Here is a 15,390-nt window from a genome sequence, read left to right as displayed (position 1 = left end):
AATTGAAGTACAATTGATTTATGATGTCGTGTCAGTTTCAGGTGTACAGCACAGTGATTAGGTTTTACATATATATACCCCCACACACACATATATGTTTTCCGGATTCTTTTCCCTTATAGGTTACTGCAAAATTCAACTTTTTTTTTTTTTTTTTGGTACACGGGCCTCTCACTGCCGTGGCCTCCCCCGTTGCGGAGCACAGGCTCCGGACGCGCAGGCTCAGCGGCCATGGCTCACGGGCCCAGCCGCTCGCTCCGCGGCACGTGGGATCTTCCCGGACCGGGGTACGAACCCGTGTCCCCTGCATCGGCAGGCGGACTCTCAACCACTGCGCCACTAGGGAAGCCCTAACTTGTTCTTTATGAATATACAGTATCCAAATACCCCTCCCGACCCAGAAGCAGGGGAGTGAGCGCACACTCAGGAACCAGCTGATCTGAGACCAAGTCTTGAATCCACAAGCAGGTGACTTCAGCAGCTTACGTACACCCTGTTTCCTCACAGGACTGATGTGAGAATTAAATGAGGCACTAGATGAACAGCACTAATGCAGGAACTGGCTCTGGTAAGTATGATGTTAAGGATTTCCTGTCATTATGATGTGAAAAACTCACAATCACAGCACACATATCACCCAGTGATCCCATAACCCCCCATCCCTGGCCATCGTGGCCCAAGTTACCACGCAGTAGCCCACAGCCTGGGCTCACAGTGACAGGGAGAAATCAACTATGAGCTTCCACCGGACGGCAAGCCTGTCACAGGATGGGCCCGCGTCCAGGGCAGATGCTAACAGATGCTGATCTGAGAAACGTCATCATCACCCAAGTCCGAGTGAACACACAGTCCTTATACTGCCGAGGAACACGGAAAACGGGCATAAACATACACAAACATGACTTTAACCTCTGTGCTTGTCATGGCGGACAGTCATCATTCGCCCCAACAGCCAACTGAAGCCAGTAGTCCCGATTACTAAAAACCACAAAGTTGTATAAATGTTCTCCTCCTTTTCGAAAACCGTGTTCGTTTTCTCTCCAGGAAACAGGGCTGTCTGCAAAGCCCTGAACCGACAACGTCACCCACGGGGCCAACTTTGGTTCATCAAAGTAGCGACTGAAAAAAAAAAAAAAAAAAGACACTTCTTAACAAACAGGAGGAGTTAGGAACGGTCCCATTTATTGTCTTTACTTATTCAGGATAAGTGGTATTTCTGACGCTCCCATGAAGCTTTGACCCTAGCTTTCCATCTATTAAAACTAGGAGACAGAAATTAAATTCCTGGTGCTGTACTGTGAATTCAGTCAAGGTTCACCAACATGCAGCGCACACAACGAACTTCAGCGGTTCCTACCCTTATTGTGCAAGAGCGTATAAGATTTAAAGAACAAAAAAAACCCCCACAGGGTGTGTAAGAATCGTTTCCCTCCCTTGAACAGTGCTGCTTTTGGAGGCTCTGTAAACTGAAACACTGCAGAATAATTTATCGAATTTCTTTTTTAAAATCCATCGAATTTTTAAAACTTCAACCCTCTTGCTAAGGAAAATAAAAGTACGAAGCTAATAAATGTGAAAGAGGATGTTGGATTTAAAAAGGAGAGCCCTCAACACTTAAATCTTAGACATTTTTCAAGTGAAGACTCAGAAGGCATGACGCTCACTTTATATTCTTTTCAATACAGGACTTGAGCTTCCTCACACTTTATTTACAGAACACCTCCCAGAATGAAAATCCAACACTACTTTACACAACCTGTGGCATGTTACCGGTGCCCAGTGATTCACGGGTGTTAGAGCCAGGGCAGATCTCGGATATGACCTGGATTCAGAGGTGATCAGTTCCTTTCCCCACCCATTTCAAAGTGAAGCATTTTGCAGAAATCCAGTACTTAAAACCGATCATAATGTGTTCCACACAGTACTGCCGTTCTCTTAAGTGACGCTGTAACTTCAACTGCACCGAAATGGTCTGGGGCAGCAGAACAAGAAAAACGAGCAGCTTGTGTTCTCAGGAAGCAGTAAAGCTCTGCTCTCTTCTTTTCAAAGGACAAGGACCCGGCAAGGTCGCCAGGGATAATTACATCATACGCAAGACGATAGCGTTACTGCGCACGAGGCCAAGCAAGGGAAGAGGGGGACACACTGTGAGGGGACCCTGGGACCCGGGGCATCAGCGCCGCCCCTAAAACGCTACAGAGGCGGAGACAAGCAAGACATAAATGGCAAAAAAGGCTGCTCTTTTTTCTCACCACAGCTGTTCCAACAGGAGACGTATCTTCTCTGGAAGGATGAAACCAGTGATTGTACACAAGTAAGCTTTCGCCGCCACTGTGCTTGGCTGAGGACAGCAGTAGGTTGATATGAAATTATCAGGCTCGTTATTTCTGTGACCAAAAAAGAGAAAGCAAACGCATTTATATCCACTACACGATCACTTTCAAAGTACTAAAGCCCTGCTGAAAACGAGAAGCCAGCCCAAGCCCTCCGGGACCCGGGAGCCCTCGTACGCACAGCTCGGCGTCACTGAAGACGGCGCCCAGCCACTCGAAGAGCTCCTGGGCGCTGCAGGCCGCCTCCGGCTTGCCCCTGAGCTCGCCGCTCTGCAGCACCGGGCACTGCAGATCTGTCACCGTGCTCAGCACTATTTTTGGCTGACGCTCCTGAATCCGGTAATTGGAAAAGTATGACATCATCGTTGATCCTTCTGCACCTTCAAACACACCAAATAAGGCCGCTTGGACAGTGTAAACAAGTTCAGTGAATCCCTGAATCCACCCGTTCCCACTTGAGGGTTTCAGGAAGCAGGCAGGATGAAGTGAGGCCAGAGGAGGTTGTACGAAGCTTTATTCAAATGAAAATCATTTAAGTTGCCTTCGCCTCCGCGTGCCAAAGTTCTGTCAACATTCACCTACTGTCACACTTTTTCTGGAAAATCATAAGGCTTTCAGATTCAAGCCATACTAGTCTCAACATCTGCTCTACTAAGAAACTTTTGACTTAATAAATAAAACCCAAAGCGTTACTTATGTTTAAATAAAATCAGTGAACTCTACAGAGGAAGGAGCATATTTGCACACTCTCGAAGAAGGAAACAGAAGAGGAGCTGAAGATGGAATCTCAGTCCAGCTTGTCTTTAAAACCCCGTAAGATCCAGTGTATCCTGAGGATTTTCCAATAGCCCTGGAAGACGGAAATAGCGGCCCTCTTGGAGCGGAGGGCAGGATCGCTTACTGCCCAGTGTACTAGAAATAATGTCTCCCTCCACCTCCTCCCTCCCTCCAGGGCAAAGGTCAGCAGGCTCTCTGCCCAACAGAAAAGATTTGAATTCCTTAGGCTCCAGGCTCCCCTCCTGTCATGCAACCCCCTGCTTGCACCAGCATCACCTGCCCACCATGCATCCCCCTGCAGGAACCAGGACTTGGTGAACTGGAGCAAACGCTGATGCTCTGGCCACTGCTACTGCTGGGAATCATTAGGTTTTCTGCCTCTGACCCAGGGGTCTCGTGTCTCCTGCCAGAGCCCACGAGAATGCGCTGGCTAACTTCTTAGCTTGCTGAGTGGGTAAAACTTCAGGTGTTTCACAGGGCTTGACAAGCCCTTAAAATACTTCGGAGTCTTAGGAACACAGGGGGCTCCAGAACCCCCTGCATAGGAGGCCCTCAGTACAGACTTCATACAGCTGAGATGTCAGCCGCCCTGCTCTCTGCGTCTGCACCACACACAGCAGAGGCACCCAAGTATTACAGACCGAGGCCTCACACAGGCAACCCTGTAGCACCCAGTGACCACGAACTTCCCGGGAGGAGCGGACAGACGGACCTATTTCCAGAACGGACCTATGGGCTTCCCTCTTCTCCGAGAGAGAGCTACACCACTGTAGCTGTGATGATTTGATTCATTTAATTTGCTTTGGGCCAAAGATACACTTCTAAGAGGAGCGAGGTACATGGCAGTTCTAAGCCGATTAAAGCGTTTGGTGAACATGAAACTCTGAACTAAATGTACTGTTCTAATCAATTAAAAGGTACAACGAATTTCATGTAACCTGCAGTAAGGAACAAGCAGCCTGTGTCTATCAGTTTAGCTGGCGTTGTCTTAAAACACTCCAGCCAAGGCTGCTGGGGGGAAGCTGGAGGAGGGAGAGGGAGAAATGGACAAAGGTTAGCTGCCCTGAGGCCCCCTCAGGAGCTCTCCATGGACACACACCCCAAGGAGATGGAGAGGGCGGCTGCATGCCTAGGTGATCCCAGACTATGGCTCTCAGGGGTGCCGGAGGGGCCAAAGCAGTTTCCTCAACAATGTTTACAGGTTTCCTCCCATCCCAAAGAAGTGTTCCTGCAAAACCTTTCATTAAGTCGGAGCCGCAGAAAGTGAAGAAGCAATTACCTTAAGACACATCTTGCTAACAGAGGCACGAAACAAACGCTCAGAGACACAGTTCAAAGCTCTGCCGGCTACAGGCTGAGATGCTGAGTGCAGTTCTGGGGGAGGGAGCTGGGGGGGGCCCCTCTCGCTGCTGGGGTGCACGCTGCCTCTCTAGCAGCTGACTGCAAAACACACGCTGAACACTATTCTCACTTTTTGCTTTTGTAAAAGTAAAGGAGCATAAAGTGAACTTCCGAAAAGTGGGGGACCCCGGTATCCATCTACGCACACAACATCCCCGACCGCTGGGTGAATCACCATTCCACCCTCACGACCCCCCTTCAATTAACCATGAGATTTCAAAACCACTCCATCGTTACACATTTTATTTTTCATACCTGTTTGATGCCATGCCAAAAGAAAATCAAATTTCAATGGTTTCTTTTCTTTGAAAGCCCAAGATATTCTTTCATACTTCTTAGACTCCAGTTTAGAGGATAAATCCATCAAATCAATGGAAATAACTAAAAAAATGGAGAGGAATAAACAGTTCATTCATATACACACAGCCTGCACTGTGCAAAAACATGCTAGATTAAAAACATCAGGAGTTTTAGAAGTTTTATGGATAAAAAAAGTTATTTTGTATTTCTTGCCCTCCCTTTGGGTTACCAAACCAAAACTCTGCCTTTGATGGACATTTCTGGCATTGAGAGATAATTACATCAGGTGTTTTATTTATTTTAAAATTTACTTATTTTTATTTTCATTTATTTTTGGCTGCGTTGGGTCTCTGTTGCTGCGTGTGGGCTTTCTCTAGTTGCAGTGAGCGGGGGCTACTCTTCGCTGTGGTGCACGGGCTTCTCATTGCGGTGGCTTCTCTTGTGGCAGAGCACGGGCTCTAGGCGCACGGGTTTCAGCAGTTGTAGCTCACAGGCTCTAGAGCGCAGGCTCAGTAGTTGTGGCGCACGGGCTTAGTTGCTCCGCGGCATGTGGGATCTTCCCGGACCGGGGCTCGAGCCTGTTTCCCCTGCACTGGCAGGCGGATTCTTAACCACCGCTCCACCAGGGAAGTCCCACAACAGGTGTTTTAAATTCACATTTTTCCTAGTCAAAGACCAAGGGCAGAGATCAACTCTAACCTCGAACCTGGCTGTGGAGGTGGCAGCCATGACCACTGATGTTCAAGCCAGACCATCAACAGAACGACATCTCTTCACTCATGGGTGCATTTCTACTAGTCATCATAAAACTTGGGAAAATTAAAGGAAATTCTTTACTAAGAACAAGTTGGAACAGATGCAAACTGGTATATATAGACTGGTTAAACAACAAGGTCCTACTGTACAGCACAAAGAACTACATTCAATATCCTGTGATAAACCATTATGGAAACGAATATGAAAAAGAACGTACATATATGTATAACTGAGTCACTTTGCTGTACAGCAGTAATTAACACATTGTAAATCAACTATACTTCAATTTAAAAAAAAAAGAACAAGTGGGTTCATCACTTTGAATTTGTGACCCAAAACATATGTATCTAATGGACCATGTCCAAGTCTGTGATCTCCTCGAGATGCAGCCGACAGCTGAAGACAGATGCACAGCGGTATCCATCTCATCCTATCTGATGCCCACCCGAGAGCCCCCGGAGTAAGGAGTTTTAAAGACAAGAAAAAGCCACATTCTTCCGAACAAAGAGAACAGAGGCAATTCAAACATTTAAATTCAAATTGCTACAGGAAGAGTACTACTCCTTGACGGAGTGAGCATAATACTTACTAAATTTCATGGTTTTCCTGCCAGAATACCGAGATGGACGACCTTGCAGTCCCGTTTCTTCATAAGTGTCTTTATCCAGTGATAAAATTAATTTCCCTATAAATCAAATAGTAATTCCCATAAAAGAGATGCTAAAAATATAATGTGTTCTCTAAGAGAAAGCAAGACAAATTGAGCAGTTAAATACCAGCGCACACAGGATCTTATTTATAATACAAGGATATTATTTATTCATACGTGTATCTTACTTATGATACAAGGGTATTATTTATAATTATACGTACAAAGACATCATTTATTATAGTGAAACTAGAAACTATCTAAATTTTTATTAAAGAAAGAGTAAACAAATTATGGTATACTTCTTCTTTGGAATATTTTCAAGACATTAAAAATAGTAAATTAAAACTGTATGTACTAGGCTTCCCTGGTGGTGCAGTGGTTAAGAATCCGCCTGCCAAAGCAGGGGACACAGGTTTGAGCCCTGGTCCCAGAAGATCCCACGTGCCGCGGAGCAACTGGGCCTGCGTGCAGCCCAACTACTGAGCCCGTGCGCTAGAGCCCGCGAGCCACAACTACTGAAGCCCGCGCGGCTAGAGTCCGTCCTCCCCAACAAGAGAAGCCACCGCAATGAGAAGCCCGCGCACCACAACAAAGAGTAGCCCCCGCTCGCCGCAACTAGAGAAAGCCCGCGCGCAGCAACCAAGATCCAACACAGCCAAAAATAAATAAATAAATAAAATTGATTCTTTAAAAAAAAAAAAAAAAGAATGCCTGCTGAGAATGGCAATGAGTTTGGAGGAAAAGGGATGAAAGGGGGGCCTTTCACTTTACACACAACCGAATGACTTGACTCTTTCTTTTTTACCGTTTGTGTTTCCTCCGTAATTACGAAAGAAGAAAAAGTGAGTGTGGTTACCGTTTGGTAGCAGGGCCACAGTATTATCCTCATCAATACTTGTGTTGTACGTTAGTGCATAGCACGCACCTGTAAGAGAAAACCCAGAGGAGAAATTAAGACAAGAAAAAAATAATCACACCTGCAAGAAGTTAGTGGATTATTTTCCCAGGGTAACAGACCTTCCGGGTCACTGCTCTAGCTCACTCAGCCACGCTGGAGGACACGCAAGGCCAGCAGAGCTAGTTCACGCCCCTGCCTAGGGCGTGTCTATGCAAGCTGGCTACCAGTGAGCAGAAAGCGGGCTCAGGACGGAGCGCATGCCTCCGGGGGTGCTGGCAGGGGGGCACAAAGTAGAAGAGCAGGTGAGCGCACACACCTGAAAGGCAGAGTTCCAGATGAAGACTCAAAATGCGCCCAAACCTTGTGCGAAGTCAAGAAAGCTTCTCAATCTCTCTGAGCCTCAATTTCCTCACCTGTAAAATGGGGGTTGCAGGCCTATTTCATAGTATTGTTGCCAGGGTTAAGTTGGGTCAGCTATGTAAAAGTCCCTGCCATGGCCAGTGTCCACAGTGTTAACAAAATAGTCTCAGGCTTCTTTTTTTTTTTTTTTTTTTGACCACACCACACAGCTTGTGGGATGCTAGCTGCCCGAGCAGGGATCGAACCCGGGTCCTCAGCAGTGAAAGCAAGGAATCCTAACCACTGGACCACCAGGGAATCCCCCAGCATCAAGCTTCAGAACCGAAGAAAGGAATCATGTCCGTGAGACCAAAGACAAGATGTCAGTGGCCCTTGTGCAGTGATGTATATAGTGAGGGTGGATCCCGAAAGACACGTTGAAATAGTTTCAGGCAAGTGGCTCCTAGGATATAACCGGAACAAGCCAATCCACCCAGCAGACACAGATGGGAATGAGATGTGCAGGCGAGGCTGAGAGTCACAAAGTCTAAGTGGAAGCCGCTGAACCCCAATCAGCACCTGACTCTGGGGGCAGCAGCTGTGTCTGCATCAGGAGACCACCCTCTCCGGACAGCTGTCAGGGGGACTGCGGGGAGAACAGCGGCCTGTCTCTGCAGCCACACACCCAACGGCAGCGCATGTGAACACAGCGCACGTGAACACAGCGGTGGAAGACTTTCCTCTCCACTAACCCTCATATGACACACTCCCTCACAACACCTGTGGGCCAGCGCAGTCAGAAACCACCGCCTAATGAGGGCACACAGAGTCGGCTGAGCTACTGCGGGACGGAGGGAGGGATGCAAACACCTGACCACACAGACGACCTCCAGCAGTCCTGTTCAGAACAAGAGAAGGACCCTGGTGTTGCTATGTGATCTCCCTGGACTTCCTCATCTCGCCACATTCATAGATACTACACGGCTTTTCTTACCTTTCTTGACAAAAGTATTGATGAATTCGTGTGCGATTAACTCATGAAGAGGTAAATCTTTCACAAAGTAATAGGGTCCAGAGTCCATGACCAGGTCTTTCAGTTCTTTTGATAGTATCCCACATTCAGGAATCAGAAATGAAACCTATTGGAATGTGTAACATAAACAAGTCTTATTTTTTTAAATTGAAGCATAGCTGACTTACAATATTACATTAGTTTCATGTGTACAGCATAGTAATTCAGTATTTTTGCAGATTATACTCCATTATAGGTTTAAACAAGTCTTATTTTCATGTAGATCAACACCCAGGTTTTTAGGGATGATACAACATCATGAAGGCTGCTAACCATTCCTCCACAGCTTTCAAAAAAACTCTGAAATTAACTTACCAATCTCAGAGTGGGAGATGGGGATCGACATATACACACTATTGATACTATGTATAAAATAGATGACTAATGAATACCTACTGTATAGCACAGGGAACTCTACTCTGCTCTGTGGTGACCTAAATGGGAAGGAAATCCAAAAAAGAGGGGCTATATGTACACGTACAGCCGATTCACTTTGCTGTACAGGAGAAACTAACATGATATTGTAAACCAACTATGCTCCAATAAAAATTTTTAAAAATAAAAATAGAGAAAACAAAACAAAACAAACTTACTAATCTCAGGAAAAGAGAAATTTGACAACTCAAGTTTTCCATTTCTGTATTCAAGCTTACAGTAAAGTTGAATGAGCCAAACAATTTTAATGGGAAGCTCTGGCTTGCGGTTTTTTTAAAAAATAATTTTAAAAAATGTATTTTATTTATTTATTTATTTTTGGCTGCATTGGGTCTTCGTTGCTGCATGTGGGCTTTCTCCAGTTGCGGTGAGCGGGGGTTACTCTTTGTTGCCGTGCGTGGCTTCTCATTGCGGTGGCTTCTCTTGTTGCAGAGCACGGGCTCTAGGCGTGCAGGCTTCAGTAGTTGTAGCACACGGGCTCAGTAGCTGTGGCTCACGGGCCCTAGAGCGCAGGCTCAGTAGTTGCAGCGCATGGGCCTAGCTGCTCCGCAGCACGTGGGATCTTCCCGGACCAGGGCTTGAACCCGTGTCCCCTGCACTGGCAGGCGGATTCTTAACCACTATGCCACCTGGGGAGCCTTTGCTTGTGTTTCATCTTTTACAAATGAACAATATACTTTTGAGCGATATATTTTACGTCCCGTTTCTATCACTACATTAATTAATTTTTAGGGAAATATAGTACAATTGAATATTCGTAGATCTGCGTATTCTAGTACCAGGCTGGAATCAAAGGAACTGTCCCTTAGGGCATAAGGAATTTAGGGACACCAATTATTAAGAGGTTACATGGAAGCAGAAGTCTGCTGGATGTTTACACTTTCCAGATAGAAAAACTCTACAGATGGAACGGGAGAGATAAGGTACACATCCCCGACTGCTGTCTGTGATGAGCTTTCCATCCAAAGCAGAGATCAACCTGACAGGCTTCAAACGTCGCCCAGGTGCTCCACACCTTGAAAAACCACTCTCCCAAAGCTGGGACACCAGTTTGTCCCTGAAGGACGAGGGTCACCAGTTGTATCTGAGAAACTAGCCAGTCAGGCCTGAGATGAGATTAGGCTGGTCGATTGAAAGTGTAAAAGGCTTAAAGCATTTTCATTTTAAGGTTTACTCTGAAGCCCTCTCCACTTAAACGGGTTGGTGAAGCCCGCCCAGCATACACTACCTGGGAGTTAGGGATGTTCTCTTCTACTCTCAGCAGATTCTGGATAAACTGATAACATCACCGATGCTTCAACCACCACACTCGCGAAAAAGGCGCCCGTGAGGGTGACAATTTCACGAAGCAACAGCGAAAATCGCTCTGAAGTGCATGCGAGCAGGGAAGCCTCGGCGAATTTCTGCGAAAGCTGCCGAAATGGTGCACTCTGGCTGGACAACGCAGAAGGCAGCAGGCAAAGAGGGAGGTTTCTCAGGTATCAAACTAGCGCCCATAAGCGGTTCAGAAGCGCGAGCAGCTTCCCGGACTCGGCACCAGGCTCTACAAAAACCAGCGGGCGCGCGGCGGGGGAAGGAAGCCAGGGTGCGGAAGGGGTGGGTCCGTCCCGCGCTGCGCGGCACACCCGCCAGTCCCTCGCCCCGGCCCCGCCCCTCCCGGGACGCTCCCGACCCGTGGCGGGGCGGGGCCGGAGTAAGTGGCCAGAGGCGCGGCGAACTCTGCCAGGCGCACGCCACCCTGCTCCTCCCTCCGAAGGCGGAACACCGCCCCGCGCCGGTGCATCCTGGGACTTGTAGTCCCGAGGAGGGGCAAACCGCAGGCTTGGAGCGGCTGGAGACTACAGTTCCCAGCATGCCTGGCGAGGGCCTCCGCCCCTCCGCGCGCCGAGGGCGGGCCCCCTGGAGCAGAGCGCGGCTCTCTCCAAGCCTCCATCGCCGGCGGGATGGTGCGCGGTCCGCGGGCCCTGGATGTGGACTCACCCTGTAGTTGTGATAGTGCGTCTCCACGAGGTGCCGGTGGCGCGACTTGTCGTGGCCGAAGTTGGACTTTTCGCAGACCAGCAAGTGCCGGGGCACCTCTCGCAGCCGACACAGCATGGCCGTGGTCTTCCCCTGCGTACGCAAGACCTGCCGGGGTTCGGCTCGCCCCGCCCCTTCCCCACGGACATGCGCTGTGCAGGCACGCCGCACGTGTTGAGGCGGTCCCGGGTAGGGGCGGGGCTAGTGCTGGGGGCGGGCCTAGGCTTCTGGGGGGCCCACGCAGAAACTCGCTCATGGTTACCTGCAAGGTACCCTACCTGAAATTAGTTCTCTTGCCAGAATCCTTCCACTAGGCCCCAGGTTGCTCCTTCCCAAATTGTTAAGGAAGTTTGTGTCTAAAGGTAATACATAATACCTGTAATAGGACTCCTTAAGACTCCTTCAGAACCACTTTCAAGATACTTTTAAAAATATCCTTTTGGAACCGATTTAAATCATTTCTTGCTATTGGAGGTTATAGTGATAATGCATTTTTCCATCTAAGTTTTCTGATCAACTCCAAGTGCTGTACTACTACATGCTTCTCAAACTGGAGTATGCACAGCCCCAATTCTATGCAGAGAGGAGCATCAGCTTTACTTATAAGATTTGGAAGAATAGAACTTAAGTAATTTGGAAGGTATTTACAAATCTAAAACTAAGACAGACTGGAAAGTCCTCTGCCATTAATGTCAGTATCCTGTGCCTTAGATGTCAGATTATCTCTGTGAATACTCTAAGGAAAACCTATTTTCCATTATTTTAAATAAGAAAAATGATAAGGACTAGCAAGTGAATCGAAAAACTACCAATTTCCTAAATCACAATACGGCACCTAGATATAACTTACTCCTATTGTATTAGAATGTAGAATGCTTAAAGCATTGCTTCTTGGTCACCACACAATTCAACAGCAGTGGCCTCTCAGACCAGCAACATCAAATATGTACATCTCCTTGGTTGGTACTACGAAGCTTTGCAAAGTGACTAGCGTGATTCTGACCGCCTACCAATTATGTGTGAAAGCAACATGAAGCTTTTCTAGCATGCCGTTTAGGTTAAAATATTGTATTACGTTTTGAAGGCTTAGTGTAAATTCTATACGTATGAACTTCAGCTGGAAAATGTTTGGCGAGATAAGTAGCTTCTGTGCATTTTGGGTGTTGAGAACTCAGAGGTGTTCTTACGGGGAAGCATGACGAGGATGTGATCTGCGGGGTGTCCTGTGTTATGAAATAGAAGGCCAAAATCATATTTATTTCAAAGATGAAAGCTGCAACTTAAAGTCAGTTTGGGGCTGAGGAGTCCTTTCTGCCTATACCTCCCAGAGTTCTGCGCGTGTAACGTCCCTTGCCCATCACATCCCTCCCTCCCTCCCTCCCTCCCTCCCCACTGGGTGGTTTCTGTCAGCGGACAAACACGCCTTCGTGTTGTGCATTAAACAAGCAGAACTCCTTGGACCACAGGTCGCTCTGCGTTGCCGCTGTTTTTCTGCTCCATTAGGGCTGCTTCTCCTCACGTTCTCTCCTGTACCCGTTTCATTCCAGCTTTCCTCCACAATGCTTCACTGAAATGGCTCTGCAGCCCCTCCCCACTGTCTCCACCCTGCAACCACTGCTGGTCACCTTCCTCTCTTTCTAGTCCACTGTCAGTCACAGCCTCCCGGGCCGTCTCACCCTCCTACAGCCCATCCTCCACGCAGCATCCAGACTGATCTCTGGAAAATGTGAACAACGTGATATATGCAAACCCCGCCCCCACTTAAACCCTGTCACCGTCTTCTCGTTGCAGTTGAATAGAAGTTTAGTTAACCTGGCCCCTGCCAGCCTCTGCGGCCTCATCTGCCCTTGCTTTGTTCACACCATTGTGTCAGATTTTCTGGTTTCTAGAGCTGAAAGCCCTACCAACATCTCTCCTCAGACCCAAGGTGGGGAGAGACGGTGTCAAGTCCAGGGAGGGAGCAGAGGGGTGCAAGCAGGAAGCTTCCAAAGCTCAACCACTGCGTCCCAGCTGCTTCTTGGTGTGGGCGCATTCCCCCTTTCCAGAGATCAGACAGCAAAGGGAGGAAGATAGGGCCCCCAGAGGGTGGAGCCCAATGTCTTCAAATCTGTCCACAACCTTGACCTCCAGAGTTTAGATGTGGAGGGAACAGATTAAAGACAAACTTCTTATTTTGCAGTCTGGCCTTGGCCCCTAGTGGTCAGACTCTGGTTGCTTCCTCCCTCCTGTCGGGTGGGGCACCGAGTGCATTTAAGCACCAATCACAGGCATACGTGATGACAAGAATTTCTGTATCACTCAAGAGATCCAACTTTAAACAAGGGGAAAGGGAAACCAGCACCTATTGGGTGCCTACTGTTTGCCAAGTCACTTGTGATGAACGTATCATAGAATCCTGGCTTCCTGTCTGCAGTGGGCATATGTATTAGTTAGCTACTGCTGCATAACAAGCCACCCCAGTACCTAGCTCAGGCTGGGCTCAGCTAGACAATTCTTCTGGTCTCAGCTGGGCTCCTTCATGCATGTGTGGTCAGCTGCAGGTTGATCAGGGGGCTCTGCTTCTGGTGAGGAGCTGGCTGTCGACTGGGCACCTTGGTTCTACTCCCCAAAGTATCTCACCCTCCAGCAGGCTAACATGGGCTTGTTGTCATGGAGACGGCAGGGTTCTGAAAGAAAAAGCAGAAGCATCTAAGGCCTTTTAAGCCGAGGTCCCAAGCTGGCCCACTGGCATGCCCACTGCATTCTACTGGCCAGCCCTGATGCAAGGTTTGGAGGAACAGATTCTACCTCTCAGTGGGAGCAGCTGTAAAATCACATTTCAAAGGGCTTGGATACAGGGAGGGATGAAGAACCACTGCTGTTTGCGCAAGACAAGGATGCCTTGTCTTGAAAACGAGGTTTATATAGCTGCTCCGAGTCCAGTAACTTGTCCAAAGCCCCACAGCTGCTGAGTGGCTGGGCTGAGACTGGGGTCAAGTCCGCCTGTCTTCAGAGCCCACCCACCGCCGCTGGACCCGCTGCTGATGCAGCCTCCCTAGTCATTCGAGGTTCTGGAGGCGGACCCTTCTGCAGTAGGAACAGACTGTGCGGAGATTTCAGTGTCTAGTACTCGTCACCTTTGGGAATAATCCCCTTGAGAGAGTGCTGAAGTGTCTTGGAAAGACTTGGAATAACTTGGGGAAATGGCCAAGGGCTGAGTTGAGGAAATCAGGCCCCAGCAATATCATTTTCATTACTAATCACAGGAGAAATTTGAAAAATACATAATGCACTCCACATGTTGGCAAATTCTTCTCATCTTTTTTTTTGGTACTTGTAGGCCATTTATGATTTTCAACACAGACTAAATCAAGCTACCATGTCTGAAACCACCTCTGACTCTGAAAGCAAGTGACACAAAAATAGATCTGCTAAGAAGACATTTCCTCCTGCTGCTGAGTAAGAAGTAGTCCTTCGCTTTTAGCAGGGCAGAGCTGTTTTCGGAGACCCTGTAGCACGCACAGAAGTCACCTGCAGCGAATGCATCGACAGCCCTGAGTCAGTGGTTCTCACCCCCGGCTGCACAGGCCTGTCACCCGGGGGGCTTTTAAAATTCCTGAAACCCGAGTGCAACAGACCAATTAAATCAGAATCCCTAGAGTGAGACCCGGGCATCGGTATTTTTATGGCTCTCCAGGTGATTAGAGGGCCTGGTCAAGGCCGAAGACCGTCACTTTAAACCCACATCTTTGGGTGAACTTGTTCCAAATGGTTTATCAAGTCGCAGCGTTGGCTGCTGGGTTGTGGCCTCTCAGCCGCCCCTGCACTGCCTGCTTACCATCCCTGGCATCCCGTCCACTAGTTGTATTCCTGATTCAACCCAGTTCTGCAGGTTCTGAGCGCACATGTGCACGGGGCACTGTGCTAAGAGTCGTGGTCCGGGTGAGAGCTTCTCTGGAAAAAGTCTCGCGTCATAAAAAATAAAAATCACGCTGCCTCTACCAAATGGAGGCAAAAACTGGAACACTCTAAGGGGCCCCCAGAGGGTTTGGACGTGACTACTCTGGAATATTAAAATCCATGGGATGAGACCATCGGCGAACACGTCCCGCTTCAAAACAAGACAAAACCCTGCTGTTATTCTCAGATACCGAGTTAGGACTTTTGTGTAAATATGCAGCATTTAAATTTTTATTGGCATGTAACATGCCTACAGAGATATATGCAGGAGTCATTCACGGGCACCCCGGTGGGTCATTGCAGAGTGAACACACTTGTGTGGCCAAGAGCAACGCCAGCTTCGCTCCGGCCTCCCCGACACACCCCACCTTCACTTCTCCCTCCTCCTGCACGAAGAAACCAGCAGCTCACCGGCTAACACTGTAGACCAATTTCTGTTTTTCATAAAAGCATTTTGTTACAGAAAATT

At 48.1% G+C, this 15,390-nt stretch overlaps 1 protein-coding gene and 1 long non-coding RNA gene across 3 annotated transcripts in view; both read right to left on the bottom strand.

Moving 5' to 3' along the window:
• Positions 1–885: 885 nt before the first annotated feature.
• RPP40 (ribonuclease P/MRP subunit p40) lies at positions 886–11,146 on the bottom strand. Its single transcript, XM_059078028.2, is given in 9 exon segments — positions 886–1,119; positions 2,253–2,387; positions 2,515–2,713; positions 4,767–4,892; positions 6,157–6,252; positions 7,076–7,144; positions 8,451–8,595; positions 10,944–11,078; positions 11,081–11,146. Coding segments are annotated over 9 exon segments (1,155 nt in total). The 5' UTR covers positions 11,132–11,146; the 3' UTR covers positions 886–920.
• Positions 11,147–12,714: 1,568 nt separating this feature from the next.
• Positions 12,715–15,390, bottom strand: part of LOC136792046 (uncharacterized) — a 32,934-nt gene continuing 30,258 nt past the window's right edge. For both annotated transcript variants that reach the window (XR_010835191.1, XR_010835190.1), the window contains exon 3: positions 12,715–13,648. This is a non-coding gene — a long non-coding RNA (uncharacterized lncRNA). The remainder of the gene's footprint in view (positions 13,649–15,390) is intronic.

This window comes from Kogia breviceps, chromosome 10 (genome assembly GCF_026419965.1).
Source record: "Kogia breviceps isolate mKogBre1 chromosome 10, mKogBre1 haplotype 1, whole genome shotgun sequence".
Lineage (NCBI taxonomy): Eukaryota > Metazoa > Chordata > Mammalia > Artiodactyla > Physeteridae > Kogia > Kogia breviceps.
The sequence above is the reverse complement of the archived record's forward strand: the minus strand, read 5'-3'. Positions and strand labels throughout refer to the sequence as shown.